We start from the raw sequence: 15,418 nt of genomic DNA, 5'->3' as shown, positions 1-15,418 counted from the left end.
TGTGGATGCGGCACAGCTGACAGTGCTGCTGTTGGGGATGTGAGGGGCTGTGGATCTCAGGGAACCCCAGAAGCCCAGAGGAACATCCCAAATCCCCAAGTGCTGCCAGAGCAAGATTTCCAAGTGGAAAAAGGCTGTGTGTCCAAGGACAGCCTGCTGACCCTGCAATTCCCTATTGCCCACTGACCAAGCCGTGCCACCCCCTCAAGCACCCCGTCCCCAAGCACTGAGTCCAGCCCTGCACAGGAGCTTCCCCCTGTGTCCCCAGCATCTCCTGACCTGTCAGAGTCCAGTGAGAGACCCCGACCTCCTGGAGCCCCACGCCTCTGCCCCTTGCCAGAGATGATGGCCAGATCCAGGAGAGCATTTATATCCCAAACTTCCCAGTGTGCTCTTTGTCCTCTCCAGCAGATCTGGCAGTGCTGGGATGCTCCAGAAGGATGCATCCCTCCAGCATCTTCCTCATCCTTCTTGCAGGAGGCACTGAGCCATAACCTTGAAGTCTTCCAAGCACTGTGTTTCTTAAAAGACCTGATCCATAGCTTTTCCTTTCAGCATTTGATTTAACCACACCTTAAAAAAGCCCCAAACCAAAGCAGGAAGAGGCAGGCTGAGATGCTGTGCAGAGCAGGAGAGGGGCAAGTGGGCAGCACCCACCTCTAGCCACACTGAGAGGAGCCCAACCCCTGCTGACCCAGAGCCAAAATTCTTCCTCAGCTCCGTAAGAGCAGCCCAGCTCCTCCATCACTGCAGCATAACCTGCTCCAAGCATCTCCCTGGGTTTGTATCTCACCCACAATCTACCAAAGAGGTTTCACTGTACCAGGCTGGCTCCTTGAGAATCCCCTTGATGGTCTGGTGTGGTGTGCAAAGGGACACAGGCGAGGAGTTGGGGGCTGAAATCCCCTTTCTTTGCTTTTTTTATACCAGCAACAGGTCAGGGACCCTTTGCCTGCATCCCTTTGTCCTTCATGTCACTGCCTGGTGGAGATGGGAGCTGGCACCACAGAAGGTGGGTTGGGCTGTGCCCCTGTGCAGGCAGAGGCAGAAGCAATGGGAGCATCCTGCCTACTCACCCCATCCCATCCCATCCCATCCCATCCCATCCCATCCCATCCCATCCCAACCCAACCCATCCCCAGCCACCTCAGAGACAGCAAAGATCCGAATGGCACCATGAAGACCCCAGCCCCACATTTCCTTGAGTGAGGGATCCCCGTGGGAGCATCAACTGCTGTTAGCACCACCAGCCATGCAGCAGGGGCACGTTAGGGGCAGACAAAGCATCCAACTCCCATCCCAAAACCCCCACTGCTCCCACCACCCCTCTGTTGCTGTTGGCCATGGCTTGGGTGCAACACAGCCCCTCCTCACCCGTCAAAGGCACTGCCTTCAAAGCACCACCTCCTCCTCTCTGTTGCCCCCATTTCCAGCATCTTTGGGTTGAAAAATGGCCGGGGAGGGTTTGGCAGAGGAGCCTCGTGCAGATTATTCAACAATTGTTTCCCATTTTGCGCCCTCGCCTGCCTCATCCTCCAGTAACAATGACGAAGAGCGGCGCAGAGCCAGCGCCCGCGGCAGGGGTGTTGAGATCAGGGACAGCACAAAAATATCTCCTCTCTGGAACAAATATTTACCAACCCTTCTGCCTTTTGTTCTTGTGGTTCTCATATATTTTTTTTTTAATTTCTTTTTTTCCAGACATTCACTGGCAAAATGTCACACTAAGCAGCAACCCAGAAACTTCGGGGTAGCTGCTTGGCTGCTCTGGGCTTTGTTTTTCTCGCGCGCTAATTGTTAATGAATATCCAGCCATTTAAGCCAATGCAAACCTGTGAGAAAATGATCTTTTCAGCCCTGGCTTTGGAGCTTTGCAAAATCCAAGTGGTGGATAAGGAAAACGTGCATCATCCTGCAGAATGGGATGATGGCAGTGCCAGAGCCAACCTGGAGTGGACCGTGGCAGAGCCAGAGCAGGAGCTGGAATTGTCTCAGCTGCCAGCATCACTCCAGGGGTGCAGCAGGGAGGTCCCCATTCCTGAATGGGGATAAGTTCAATGGGAGTGAGTGCCGTGGTACCCCCATCCCTGGCCAGCTCCTCAAAAAACTCCTTCTCCCTCATCTGCCCCACCACAGGTTTTGCTTGTTTCCCTTCAAAATCATAATGCCTCTCATGTCCACTTTTATGGCGGCCAAACAAGAACATGTGGTTATTTTATGGGTGTTGTGTTTAAATAAGGGAGGGGCAAAGCCGTCCTCTTCTGGAACATAGACTTAGATCTTTGGTTAACAATTAACCGTGGCCATAAAACCCCCAATGTAGGAGCAAGCAGAGCTCACCCCAGAAGCGCTGCTGGGCTGTCACCTCACACCAGTGCCCTGCTGACCACTGACCACCATCCCCTCCTGTCCACTCCAGGATGGCTGTGTCACCCTCCACCTACCCCCGCCGCCTCCTGCCCCTCTTCCTGGGGCTTTTCCAGGGCGCCCTGCTCCTCTTCTTTGCCCTCTTCGTCACCTACGATGAGCCCTCGGCGCAAGCAGAGGAAACCAACTTGGTGGCCAACCAGGTCTACAGCACCTTTCCTTTCTTCCAGGACATCCAGGTGATGCTGGTGGTGGGGCTGGGACTCCTGCTGACCTTCCTGCCCCGCTACGGGTTCAGCGCCCTCACCCACAACTTCCTCCTGCTCAACTTCTCCATGCAGTGGGCGCTGGTGCTGCAGGGCCTGCTCCACCACTTCCACCATGGCCAGATCCACCTGGACCTCCACAAACTCCTCATCTCTGAGTTCGCTGCTGTGACAGTGCTCATCTCTGTGGGGGCCATCCTGGGGAGGGCCAGCCCCTGCCAGCTGCTCATCGTGGCCACCTGTGAGATCCCCACCTACCTCGCCAGCGAGTGGGTCATTGTCACCTGTCTGGGCGTTCTGGATGTGGGCGGCACCATCACGATCCACGTCTTCTCCTGCTATTTTGGCCTTGGTGTGTCCAAGGCTCTGTTCAGGGCAATGCAGCAGCCACTGCACCCCAAGGAGACCCCAACAACCAGCTCTGACCTCATGTCATTGGTGGGGACACTCATCCTCTGGGTTTTCTGGCCCAGCTTCGTGGCTGTCCTCTGCCAACCGGGCGATGCCCAGCACCGCGCCATCCTAAACATCCTCCTGGCCATGAGTGCCAGTGCCGTAACCACCGTGGTGGCCTCCAGCCTGCTGGAGAGGGACGGCAAGCTCAGCCCCGGCCACCTGCAGAACGGCAGCCTGGCCGGCGGGGTGGCCATTGGCGTGGTGGCCGACATGGCCATGCCACCAGTGGCCGCTCTTGCCCTGGGCAGCCTCTCGGCCGTGGTGTGCGTCCTCGGCTTCAGGTTCCTCACCCCGCTCCTGGGGAGGAAACTCACGCTCCACGACCAGTGCGGCATCCACAACCTCCACGGCTTGCCCGGCATCCTCGGCGCCGCAGCCAGCGTCGTGGCCGTCCTGGTGGCGTCCAAGGACACGTCCGGGTCCCAACCCTCTCAGCTGTCTCCCGTTGGGGGCAATGCCAGCGAGGTGGTGGAGGGACAGTGGGGGGGCCGCGGGGTGGGCGGGCAGGCGCTGTGCCAGGCAGCGGGGCTGGCGGTGGCCATCGGTGCCTCGCTGCTCGCCGGGCTGCTCACCGGTGCCGCCCTCCGGCTGCCCTGCCTGGCCCGGCCGCCCGAGCGGCTCTGCTTCGATGACTCGCTGTATTTTAAGATCCAGGATCAGGCTGAGAGCCCGGGGCCAGACAGCAGCGCTGAGGAAGGAGCCCTGGCTCTGAAGGAGCAGGTTTAGGCAGTGGCGTTCGTGCAGCAGCAGGGAGGGCCAGGGAATGTTACCGGCAGGATCAGCAGGCAGGAGATGCTGCCTGCACTCGCTCCGGCCCCATGCCTGGAGCGAGCTGTCGAGGATGCCAGCATAGCTGCGTCAGCACCGTAGCACTGGTCACCTCTCCGTCCTCCCACCCTGCAGCTGCAACCCCCCTTCAGTGTCCCAGTGGCTCCCAGCATCCATTCATTCCTGGCAGCAGCCAGAGAAACGACCTGCTCAGGCTGTCTCCCCCAGGATGGTTAATAGCCCCCGACGAGCCCAGACGGCCGCTCTGCAGGGCACTGGCTTCGGCTGCTTCGCCCCAGCGAGCGGCATCACCCTCAGTGCTCACCCCGACCCTCAGCTCCAGATTCCCCTGCCCACAAGGGGCAGCACCTGGAGGAGGCTGCCAGCTCAGGCCACAGCTACAGGAAAGGAACTCGGTATCCACTGCCCGGAACGTGGAACTGCATCAGCAGGGAGATGGCCCCAAGCAAAGGACTTTGCAGGGATTTGATAACCCGAGCTGGGCAATTCACCCTCCAGGAGAGTTTGCAAAGGGAAGCGCCAACCTTTTTTACCACTGGTGCAGCAACGAGGATGCAGCCCAAGCACGGCGAGGAGCCTCAGAGAGAGCCAGGATGCAGGAGGCACCCGCAGCCCACAGCACCCTCATCCCACCCCGAAGCTGGAGCTGGGAAAGCTGCGCCAGCATCCCAGGAAGAGCAGTGGCCCCATCCCATCCCACCACGGGCAGCGAGCCGCTTCCACCCTGCAGAGGACAAAGCCTGCGGTCCATGGCTGGCATGCGGCAAGCTGGGAGCGCGGGGCCGCATCCTGCCCGGAGAGCGAGGGCTGTGATTCACATCCCCCCCGCCGTGAATCACCGCTGCCCCTGCGCCCACACGGATCCCGCTGCTGCCGAGACAATGCGGGCCATGCTCGCGGGCTCCCGAGGGGGTCGAGGCCACCGAGGCCCCAGCGCTGGCTGCAGGAGTGGGGAGCTGTCGGCGAGGCTGGGGGTCCCCAACCCTGAGAGGGTGGGAGAGGGGCTGGATCCCTTCCACCCGGTGCAGCCCCAGGCGGAGCCAACACCAAGAGGGAGAGAGGCTGGGGAATTCGCCCTCCAATAATCACAAACAGGCTTGGGGGGCCGGGCGTGTTTGGTTAATTGTTAGAATAAAATATTGCCGAGCTCTGACAAAGAAATCCTGCCCCGCAGCCCGGCGCGGCCGAACAATGGGCCCCGGCGCAGGATGCTGCGGGCTGAGCAGCGGGGCCAGGGACCTTGGGGGCGGGAGGCAGCTCGGTTCCCCCTTCCCCAAACGAGCCCCAGAAGCCCCTCATCTTCTTGGCAGCTCAGTGTGGATGTGCCCCATGGCAGTGTGGAGCCATCGGAGCGGGGACCGGCCCGACCCCTCAGCAGGGCCCGGCTCCCGCTGGGTGCCGAGAGCCGCCGGGAGCGGCACCCGCCCGGGGAGCCGCGATCCCATCGGGGCCGAACCGGCAGCACCCAGCCTCGGTGAGAGCCCGCGTTCCCGCTGAGCCCGGCAGCCCAGGCCCGTGGCTGCCCCCGCGTCGAGGCCTGTGGGTTCCGATGGCAGCCCCGGCACGGGGAGGGGGAGCACGGGGCCAGCGGCACCGGGGGCTGAGACACCCTGTCGGGAAGCAGCCCTGGAGGCAGCCACATGCACAGGCGTTTACACACCTGAAATCATGCACACGTGTGTGCACAGTCCTGCACACACTCACAACACCTCGGGCGTGTGCCCAGACACCCATGTGTACACACACACATGTACACACGTACACACTTGCATGTGATGCACGGACACACATGCACACACACATCTGTGCACACACGTCCCAGCACTCACTCACATCCACACGCAGGCACAGTCCCGAGGCTGAGAACCTCTTGCTGTCGGAGACAGCGGAGCAGCCGCTTTCCAGCATCGCCCAGCCCTTCCCGGCGAGGATGAGGACGCAGGCTCCCGCTGAGCAGCCCGCGGCACCCAGTAGGGGAGCGAGCAATGAGGGCGCAGGGAGGGAAGCACACCCGGAGCCGGGCCTGGGCACACCCCGCCTCCCGGCTGGCATGTCCTGGCACGGGCACCCCGGCACGCCGCGGCACAATCTGGTCGGCAGATGCTCCAAAAAACAGTAAAAGGCCCAAGAAATTATGGGGGGGTCAGCGCTTTCCCACTGCCCACTGAGGCTTAGGCGCCTGGTGACCCACGGCCAGGGGTGCTGAGACCCACCGGGGTCATGGCATGGCTCCATCAGCCCCAGTCCCAGCCATCCCTCCTCCCTGAGACCCGCTGTGCCTCTGGGTGTTCTGCCTCTGGGTGTGCTGGCCAGAGCTCCCCGCTCCTCCAAACCAGTCTCTCTCCAAAGGATGGAGCAGTCAGATATTTTGCAGAGCCTCCAGCGTTTATCACACTGTAAATCTGGGCTTTCAGCAGCTTCACAAAGCTGCAGGGAGATGGGAGAGAACAAAACGCTGCTCTGCTCCATCAGACACAGCCTGCGTGTGCCAGGGCTGCCAGGGGTTGGGTCCCCAGCCCTGCTGCAGAGGGAGTGAGGATTGAAGCAGAGGGCTTATGTGGGCAAGGGTCCCGCAGAGCCAAGAGGGGCTGCTGGCAGCCCAAGATGGTGATGGCTCGGGGACAGCTGCATTTCAGCGGGACAGTGGTGGTGAGGAGGGCTGAAACGTGCTTCCGTGGAACCACAGCAGCCCCTGTCCCCCAGTATGGACCCCTGGCAAAGCTCCCCACACACAGTTCTTGGGCACAGTACCCCGGTGTGGACCCACAGCACAGCACCTGGGCATTGCACCCCTGTACGGGCCCCGGGCATGGTACCCCACTCTGATCCCCCTTCACTGTCCCCCAGCCCAGTGCTGGGCTCTGCTGCTGCCTCTGAGCTTAGCCCCGAGCTGGGTTGGGATGCAGCCCACTGGTCCTGGCAAGGAGCGCCAGCCCCCATCCTCGCCCCTATCCCTGTCCCCGCAGCCATTCCACCAACCCCCATCTCCCAGCAGGACCCTGCTGTGATTGCAAAACAAGCGGGGAGGGGAGGAAGCCGAGATTGTGCTGCTCGCACGGTGCTCGGATGCATCTGGCAAAGCGAGCGGCGGCGCAGGGCACGAGGCGGGGCTGTGGGCACGGCCGGGAGCCCCCAGCCCCTGCGTCCCCTCAGCTCCAACACGCGTGTGCAGCCTTCGCCACATCCCTGCGGCCGCAGTGCGGAGGGGCTTGCACAAGGGCACACAGGGACCCCGGGCGAGGCAGGGGCTGGCCGGGCCCTGAGCTTCTGCCACGGGCCTGGCACAGCACGGGGGTACTGGGGGGCCCTGGCAGCGTCTGGAGCCACATCAGAGCGGCCCCCCTGGAGCAGCCGGGAGCGCGCGGTGCTGCCCTCGAAGGAAATGCGCTCACTCCCATGTGCTGCACACTTGGGTTCGCCTCGCTGCTATTTTTATTTGACTTTTCAGGGCCTGTTTCCTTTTTCCGGCTGTTTTTGCTGTGATTCCACCATCACAACGACCTCGTTTTTCCCCCTCCCTCCCCATTGCTTCTTCCTTCACTCTTTCCTTCCTTTCCATGCACTCATTCCCACTGCCCCACCAGGTTCCCAGCAGCAGCTGCCTGTGAGGGAAGGGTAGTAAAGGGAGGTGGTTTTTGCTCTGGTTTATCTGGGAAGGTGCTGACAGGTCACTGGAGGGGGGACTTTGCTCCAGCCTTGATAAAGAGAAAGGCTGTGAGTCACCCTGTCCCAAGCCACCATCCCGATCCTGTTGGTGCTTGAGCTGTCAGGTCCTGCCGTGGCCCCCAGCCTCATCCGTGGGATATCAAGTGTCAATAGGTCTATTTTGGGATGCTAGTGGTTTGTGGAGGGACGGTGGTTGGGATAAGGGAGAAGGAATAAGAAAAAAACCTGGAAACTGAACTAATGCAAAACCTCCTGTGGGGGCAGCAGAAAGGGCAGTGCTGGCTCCGGAGGAGGAGGAGGATGGAGCTGAGAGGAAGGAGCCCAGGCATTCTGGGGCCAGCCGGGGAGGAGCATGGCTCCAGGAGGCCTCTGGCATTGGGATGTGCTGAGCTGGGGCTCCCTGGGTGGCCCCTGGTGCCAGCCTGCCCCGTGCCAGGCAGAGAGCATCTTCCAGTGACTCCACAAGAGCAGCATTCCCAGGCTGCACCCCCTGCTCTGATCCCCGAACCAGGGTCTCTGTCCAGCCCCATCAAATCAACCGGTCCTGCCTGCGCCCTGCTACACCCCAGGGACTCCGATGTGCCCAGGGCAGGGAGGGCTTTCACCCACCCACCCCTGGTTATGAAGCCCTTCCAGCTCCTCCCAGCCCAATTCCCAGAGGCAGGGGGTGGGCAAGGACCCCTGAGTATTCCTTGCCTTTCCCTCCCTGAATCCCCCCTTCCTAGTTTAAACCCCCAGAAACCCCAGGGAAAGCCGCCCCCCACCTCCTCCAGGGCATGGGGGGGTACCCCACTCACTGCAGCGCTCACTGCCCCCCTGGCCACAGCCCTGCCCGGACCGGGCTCGGTGGCCGAGGCTCAGCGGGGACGAGGGCCGGCGATGCTGGTGTGGCCATGGGAACACGCGGCGTGGGCAGTGCCCGGCTCCGCTCGGCACACACAGCCCGCTGCTGCCATCTCGTGTCCTCCACAGCCCCTCAGGGCTGGGACAGCAGCCACACGGGCGGAGACGGGCTAGGGAAACTGAGGCAGGGGCACACTGCAGACCCTCCTAGCTGTCGCTCCAGGGGAAATGTCCTTCCAAAAAAAGCAGCGCCTGGTTTCCATCGCCGACACCAGGGATGCAGATAGAGTGAGCAGAGGCAGGATGCCACTGTGCCCTCCACTGCCGTGGGCTTCTGCCTGGGCTTCCACGGGCCCGGCCCCATGGTCAGACCCAGCACTGTGCCAGCTGCATCCACAGCACAAGAGCCCCTGGATCAGATAACGCACCCAAAGAACTTCCAGGGAAGGAGAGATTTTATTTCTGGCTTCCCAGAGGCTGTTTGCAACCCAACAAAGCAGTGGAGGCCATAGGCAGGGTGCTGGCAGAGCACAGTGACAAGGGAGGATGCCCTGACAAGGGAAGATGCCCTTCACTTCACCTCACCCCACACCTCACCATTCCCTCCCTGCTGGGGCACCCACAGTGCCAAGCAGCCGGGTCCCTCCACAGTGCTGCCTGTCACCGAGGCTGAGCCTTGGCCTCAAGCCCCCACACTGCCTGGCATTTTTGGATATCAGAACCCCCCAGGCTTCCCCAGGTGCCCAGTGATGCACCTTTACTTCCCTGTCCACTGTGGGTGCCCGGCTGCTCTGCACATCCCAGCAGTGCCTCAGGGACAGCTGTCCCCATGCACAGCCCTAATAACCTCAGAGCCTTGCAGATGCACTGTGGCCTCACTTCCAGCAGAGCCCCCAGAGCCATGGCCCCACATGTCCTCTTTCTGCCCCAAAACACACCCATTGTCCTCAACAGAGCAGCAGGAGCAACCAAGAACCCACACCTCACCTTCTCTTTTTGGTTCTTCCCCTTCTTCTTCACAGTGTTTCTGGTGTTCCAGGTGTCTGCCACAGCCATCCCACAGCACACCAACCTGCCAGCCCCAGCCAGGGGTGGTGGATCCGGTGCCTGGGCACCGCTTGGAGCAGGAGGATGAATTCAGCTTGGGCGTCTGCTGGCAGCAACCCCTCCGCCCTCAAGGCTGAGTTTGTCCCAGACTCCCAAAGGAGCCACTGGCAGCCCCGGGGCTGGAGCAGCACATCCCCCTGGCATGCAGCGAGGGCGTCCCTACGAGTCCCAGGGCGCTTGGCGGGGTGCGTGCAGGGCATTGAGCTTCTCCCAGCAGGTCGCCAGCCTCTCCGCCTTCCTGCCGAGCTCCCGCAGCTGCTTCCTCCTGCGGCCGGCTGCCCCGCGCCGCGGCGGTGCCGGGCCCGTGCGCGGTGGGTTCTGCAGAAATCCCCCCCGCATCACAGAGACATTAGTCAGGGGACAAAAGGCACCACACCACAGGCTCTGCACGGCTGAGGTGGCCAAACTGCTTATGGCCATGGCAAGGACGTGGTCTCAGGTCCCCAAGAGTCCCCAGAGGTGGCTGTCCCTGTCTGAGCTGGCGTTGTGCATCCCACAGCACACCCATGGACACCAGATCAGATCTCCAGAGCAGCGGCAGCTTCATCCCACACCAGCAGACCACAGGCAGGGTTGTCCCCAGCCAATGTCCCCAGTGGCAGTGGCAGGGAGGACAGTCCCAGCCCTGTGCCAGGGTCAGGCAGAGCTGGGAGCTGGTACTCCACTGCCCTTGTTTTTCCCTGCTGGTTGATGAATTGCTGCTGCTGTCACAGGGATCCTCCTGGATGAGGTTTCCCCAGCAGAGCTTTGGAGATGCCAGAGGAACCCAGACAAACCCTTAGGGGACAAATCCCAATTCTTGCCTATGAGCACTCAGGAGCAAGAGCAGGACAGGGTGAATGCACCCACAGGGTGAGCATCCCACCAGGACAAGGCCCTGTGTTCCCCTCAGCCAAGGCATCATGGCACATGCGGAAAAACCCACTTGGGAGCCAGTGGTAAAATCCCACCAGCCTGGCCCACACTGCCACAACTGAACTTTCCTCCCTTGGTTATTCTGAAGCTCCAGGGATGGATGTGAGATCAGCATTCCCCAGCTCCTGGAGTGAAGCAGGCAGAGCCTGAAGACTCCTCATGGGCAGCCAGGAGAGCACAAAACAAGACAAGCTCTGCCCACAGCACTGGGGGAGTCACTGGTGTGGCTGGGAAGTAGAGGGCTTCCTACCTTGCTGATTTTCCTGCAGTTCTCCCGGAGCACAAAGTTGGTGTTCCTGGCCACCCTCCAGACCGCCAGCTCCTCAGGGCCCTGCAGGGTGCCGGCCCCCACCTCCCGCAGGGACATGCTGATGTTGTAGATGGACAGCAGGATCTTCTGGTCCTGCAGAGGAGAAGCACCGGGCCCCGGGCAGGGAGGGAGGCTCCGTGGCTCCCTGGGGGCTCAGCCCACGCGATGCCCCAGCCCCGGGTCCCTCTGTGCTCACCTTGTCTGAACGACAAGCGGGCCCGGCCCTCCCGCTCCTGTACACTGACCCAGTCAGGTTTCTCTGGAGAAATAAAGCAAGAAGATCCAGCACCTCGCAGGATCGGTGCTTCCCACTTGGAGCAAGGATCCCCCGTTTAAACACAACCCTTCCCCCACACTGCTGGCAAAGCAGCCAGCTCCATATTAAGCTGCCCTTCCCACATCCCTCATCAGGGCTGCATCCAGCACAGCAGCATTCCCAGGGCCAGGGCTGGGCCCCAGGCAGAGCCCTGCCTCGGCTCACCAGGTTCTGGATCTCATGGAAGATGACGGCGCGGTACTGCCGGAGGATTTTGGCGATGCTGCACCTCCTGCCTCTGCTCAGCACGGCCACCAGCAGGAGCAGCAGAACAGCACAGGAGAGCGCCCGGGGGAAAATCTGCCAGGGAAGGGCTCAGAGTCAGCTGGGGATTAAGGAACGTTCTGGGCTCTGCCTTCAACCCCTAGCCAGAAGCTCCGTTGGACCTGTACCTGAAGATGCAACATGTGATGGAGGAGCCTCAACTGTCTCCTCTCCCAGAGAACATCCTCCCAGATGAGCCATCTCCCCCTGGGGCAAAGCCCTCGAAACTGCTCCAGCTTCAGCCCAGCCCAGCAGCGCTGCCCATGGCACACACAGAGCTCTCTCTCATGCCAGCAGGTGAGTTCTTGACACAGAACTATGCCAGGGGCCTGTGTCAGTCTGTGGGGCTCATCCCTGAGCTCTCTGCCCCAACGTGGTTCCACTAGATCCCCACTTTGTGCCATTCCAAGGCCAGAGAACCTCAAGCACCAAAACCCAAGGGGAGCAGAGAGGGAATTGCTGTGCTCCCTGTAGAGGAGCTGGAGGCAGGAGCTGCCTGGTCCCCACCAGCAATATCCACACTCAGCTCAAATGGATCCAAACACCCTCAAAAGGATGCTCCCACACCTCTGCTGCATGGATGGAAGATGGAACTAATAAAGCAGTTTTCCAGCTTCCTGCAGCTCAGGCTCATCCCAGGCTTGGGGGCCTCACCACAAGCAGCACAAGCATCTGCTCTCACCAGCACATCCCAGCTGCTGCTGAGCCTCCTGGCTCCAAACCTTCAGCAGCCCCGTGCTGGCCCCTGCAGAGCGGGGAACCCCAAGTGCTGACACCTGAGCTGGCAGAGGGGCACAGGGAGGGGGTGGATGGACCCTCCGAGGCAGGGATGAATCCCACGGCTTTGAAGAAAAGCCAGCACAAGCTCAAGTGACCAGGATTGGGGATATTTGAGCAGCCCAGCAGCAGCAGAGTGAGGATGGTGAGCTCAAAATTTGTTCCAGGAAAGGAACCCAACAGCTCAACACGTCTCCACATTCTGAGTGATGGCACAGTCCTGGGGCCCCATCCTGGCATTTCTATCATTTCACATTTTCAGGAAAAGTCCCCCCCAAACACAACCCCCTCCCAAACAACCCTCATGCTGCAGGTGTCAGGTCTGGGCAGGCAGAAAGCAGCTCAGCTCCTTCCAACTATGCATCCCCTGTGCTGCAGCCAAAGCGAGGGGGAAGGGGCCACAGCTCTGCCTGCAGCCCATGCCTGCTGCTCCCCACCTCAGCTCAGGGGTCACTGCCTTCCCCAGCACCTCTGCACTTGCTCTTCTGCTCCAAGAAGCCAGAAGGAAGAATTTCCCTCACTGAATTCCAAGCCCAGGCACACTCCATCTGTCCTCTTTGGTGAGAATCTGGGGGGTTTGTTTGTAAAATCCACACCTGCTCTGGGCTCCCTACTCAATCCTGAGCTGGACCTGGCTCCAAAAGGGTGAGGAAACATTTTCCCATCCTCTTGCAGCTCAATGGGAGTGATGGAGGCATAACATGAGGCAAAATTCAACAAAGCACAGTTCTGGGAACACACTGACACAACCATCCCCTCGGAGCATGGGCACATGCAAAGACAGTAGCAAACCCAGGTATAACCAGTAAAATCCCACCGGGCTCTTCAGCATCCCTAATCACCACACACCTCCCAGCAGAGCTGTGCTGAGCTCTACCTGGGAGCTGGGAAGGGCAGGGAAGAGACTCCTTGTGCTGCTGGCTTTGCTCCCTGCAAACCACTGAGAGATCTTGCCCCAGAGGTGATTAAGCAGAGAGCCAAGGGTATAATCAAAGGAGAGCACTGCTTCCATGAGGACACCCTGACCAAAGTCTAAGGGTTGCTCTCCAGAAGTCTCCTCTGCCAGGAAGGCAAGGCTGTGCAATTTTACCATGAAAATGGGAATGACTTCCCCGAAGTGCTTTATTAAACAACTGGGACCCAGTTTCAGGAGAAAGCACATCATTTCCAGCATTCCAAGATGGCCAAGCCTGGGCTCAGTGCTCAGCCCAGAAGGAAGTGCAGAGTAGTCCAGGGAACAGCCAGGGCAGGAGGTCAGTAGGTGCTGTAGGTGCTTCCCCCCACCATGGAAAGCAGGAAAGCAGCAGTGACAAGAGAGGGATGCAGGGAGACTGAGGCAGCAAATCCTGCTCCTGACTTCTCCCCTTTCAGGATGGAGGAGAACAAGTTCAGCAGCTGATTTAGGGTTATTCCTTCTGCCTTTGCCCCCATCCCACAGCAACAAGCTACAGGCAGGTGGCACATCTCTTCCTAGGGGAGAGCTGGCAGTGAAGGAGCAGCCTTGGGAAGCACGGGTGCAGGACAGGCACAGCTAATCTCATCCTCACTCTAATCCTCCAGCAAATACCAGGAGATAAGGGGAATCACCATTGTTGATAGAGCAGCTCCTGCTGGCACTCCTGCCAGTCCCAGCCAGCAGGGCAGCAAGGGGCAATTCCTGCCGCCAGCCTGGGAACCCCACCGGGGTCACCAGGTCCTTCCAGCCAGACAGACTGTCCCTGACTCCCTCCTACCCAAAGGGACTCTGTCACCACCCAGAGCCCCAGGGCAGGGACAGACCCTCCATTCTCTACCTCAGGGCCAGCCAGATCCAAACCCCAACGAGGTCTAAGCCTCATCCCAGACACAGCAGCCTGATCCCAGCTGGACCAGCTTCCCTGGCCAGACCCGAGCCCCTTCCTCACGGACTCCCAGCTCTGTCCCATCGCGACCCTTCTAAGGATCCGAGTCCCATTTGGACCCAGCCCAGCCCCATTCCAACAGCTCCAAGCCCCTTCCCAATGGTCTGACCCCATCCCGAGCAGTGCGAGCCCCTTCCCGGACAGACCGGCCCCTCTCCCGGTCGGTCCCAGTCTCATTTCAGGAGAACCAGTCACCTCCCGACAGGTCCCAAGCCCCACCGCGGGCGCTGCAAGTCCCACCCCGGCCGAGCCGACCCCATCCCGCAGCGCGGCGGGCACCGGTCTATCAGTGGGCTCCGAGGAGGGGTGTCCCGGAGAAGAGGAAGGGAGCCCCGGGGAGAAGGGGGTGTCCCGGCGCACTCACCATGGAGCCCCGCGGGCGCGGCCCCTGCGGCGGTCCCGGGGAGCCCGGTCCGGCTGCGCCGGGGCCCGCGGTTTGAACTTGGCTCCACGGTGGGAGGGGACGGGCCCGGCCGCCGCGGGGGGGACGGGACACGGCACCGCCGCCGGCCCAGCCCCGGCCCCGCGGGGGAGGCCGCCCCGGCCCCCCCGGCCGCAGAGAGGAGCGCGTCGTGCCCGGGATGCGGGGCCGGGGCAGGGTGGGAGAGGGTCCCCCTGCCCCGGAGGGGCCGGCAGGGCAGGAGCCCCTGCTCGCACCCACCCGGGGATTACAACCCACGCGTGTCCCTAGCCCGGAGCTGCACGCTGTGCTGCAAACCCCCGCAGTTTCGATTTCTGTTGGCGTGGGGTGATTCTTTCACTCTGCATTCACAGACTGCAGTGGGTGAACACTGACAGTGGCACCAACCCATGGCAAAAGTGACTGTCCAGGGTGAGACCCCCAAAATATCAACACCAAGAGTGTCCTCCTGCTTCCAGCCAAAGCCCTCTCCTCCTACCCCTCTGCATTTTGTACCTCACCCTGAGCCCAGGCACAGAAACTGCCCTGACTCAATTCCTATCAATTTTGGGAAAAACTGAACTGACTGCAACAAGGCTCCGCTGAGGAGCTGAATGTGGGTGATTGAGTAAGAAATAGAACAAATGGTGAATAATCCAGCTCTGCTCAGCTTGGTGAGAACATCCCTCCCCAGGAAGTGGGACCAACAGCACACTGCAGCATTCCACTGGGACAGGACCCATATAACTTCTTTATTGAGCTCTATATATAGCTAAAATTCATGGGTGCCATAATCCATTTAAAAACCACCAAGACATCTACAAACATTAAAAGGCTCAAAGATTGATGATCCCTTTTAAGTAAAAAAAATAATCTCCAAGCTAAGGAATGTAGCCCAAAGAAAAGGGAAGCTGCAGGTACCAGAAGCAGGTGGCCAAAGGAGCCTGATGTTGTGAGAAGATGGCACAGTGTCCAGCAAAGGGCCCCTTCCTTGGTGCTTCCACATCCCAAAAATTCCCTGCAAGATGTGGTGGTGCAACC

The 15,418-nt window shown here is 60.5% G+C and overlaps 2 protein-coding genes across 2 annotated transcripts; one reads left to right on the top strand and one right to left on the bottom strand.

Moving 5' to 3' along the window:
* Positions 1-2,420: 2,420 nt before the first annotated feature.
* LOC128816080 (ammonium transporter Rh type A-like) lies at positions 2,421-3,815 on the top strand. Its single transcript, XM_053993344.1, has 2 exons — positions 2,421-3,533; positions 3,597-3,815. The coding sequence occupies exons 1-2, from the start codon at positions 2,421-2,423 to the stop codon at positions 3,813-3,815; spliced, it is 1,332 nt and encodes a 443-aa protein (XP_053849319.1).
* A 5,056-nt stretch (positions 3,816-8,871) lies between these two features.
* C17H20orf204 (chromosome 17 C20orf204 homolog) lies at positions 8,872-15,041 on the bottom strand. The gene is made up of 5 exons (XM_053992833.1): positions 14,342-15,041; positions 11,201-11,335; positions 10,916-10,978; positions 10,660-10,812; positions 8,872-9,812 (listed from the first exon to the last, which is right to left on the bottom strand). The coding sequence occupies exons 1-5, from the start codon at positions 14,342-14,344 to the stop codon at positions 9,654-9,656; spliced, it is 513 nt and encodes a 170-aa protein (XP_053848808.1). The 5' UTR covers positions 14,345-15,041; the 3' UTR covers positions 8,872-9,653.
* Positions 15,042-15,418: the final 377 nt, after the last annotated feature.

Source organism: Vidua macroura, chromosome 17, assembly GCF_024509145.1.
Source record: "Vidua macroura isolate BioBank_ID:100142 chromosome 17, ASM2450914v1, whole genome shotgun sequence".
Classification (NCBI taxonomy): domain Eukaryota; kingdom Metazoa; phylum Chordata; class Aves; order Passeriformes; family Viduidae; genus Vidua; species Vidua macroura.
The sequence above is the reverse complement of the archived record's forward strand: the minus strand, read 5'-3'. Positions and strand labels throughout refer to the sequence as shown.

What these genes read in the sequence shown, in the direction of transcription:
- C17H20orf204 (XM_053992833.1), bottom strand. An exon ending in CCGCTTGTCGTTCAGACAAG is followed by an intron (nt 10,813 to 10,915) that starts GTGAGCACAGAG and finishes TCTCCTCTGCAG; the next exon opens with GACCAGAAGATCCTGCTGTC. An exon ending in ACTGCAGGAAAATCAGCAAG is followed by an intron (nt 9,813 to 10,659) that starts GTAGGAAGCCCT and finishes GGATTTCTGCAG; the next exon opens with AACCCACCGCGCACGGGCCC.
- LOC128816080 (XM_053993344.1), top strand. Translation starts at nt 2,421, where the DNA reads ATGGCTGTGTCACCCTCCACCTACCCCCGCCGCCTCCTGCCCCTCTTC. An exon ending in AACCCTCTCAGCTGTCTCCC is followed by an intron (nt 3,534 to 3,596) that starts GTTGGGGGCAAT and finishes GTGGGCGGGCAG; the next exon opens with GCGCTGTGCCAGGCAGCGGG.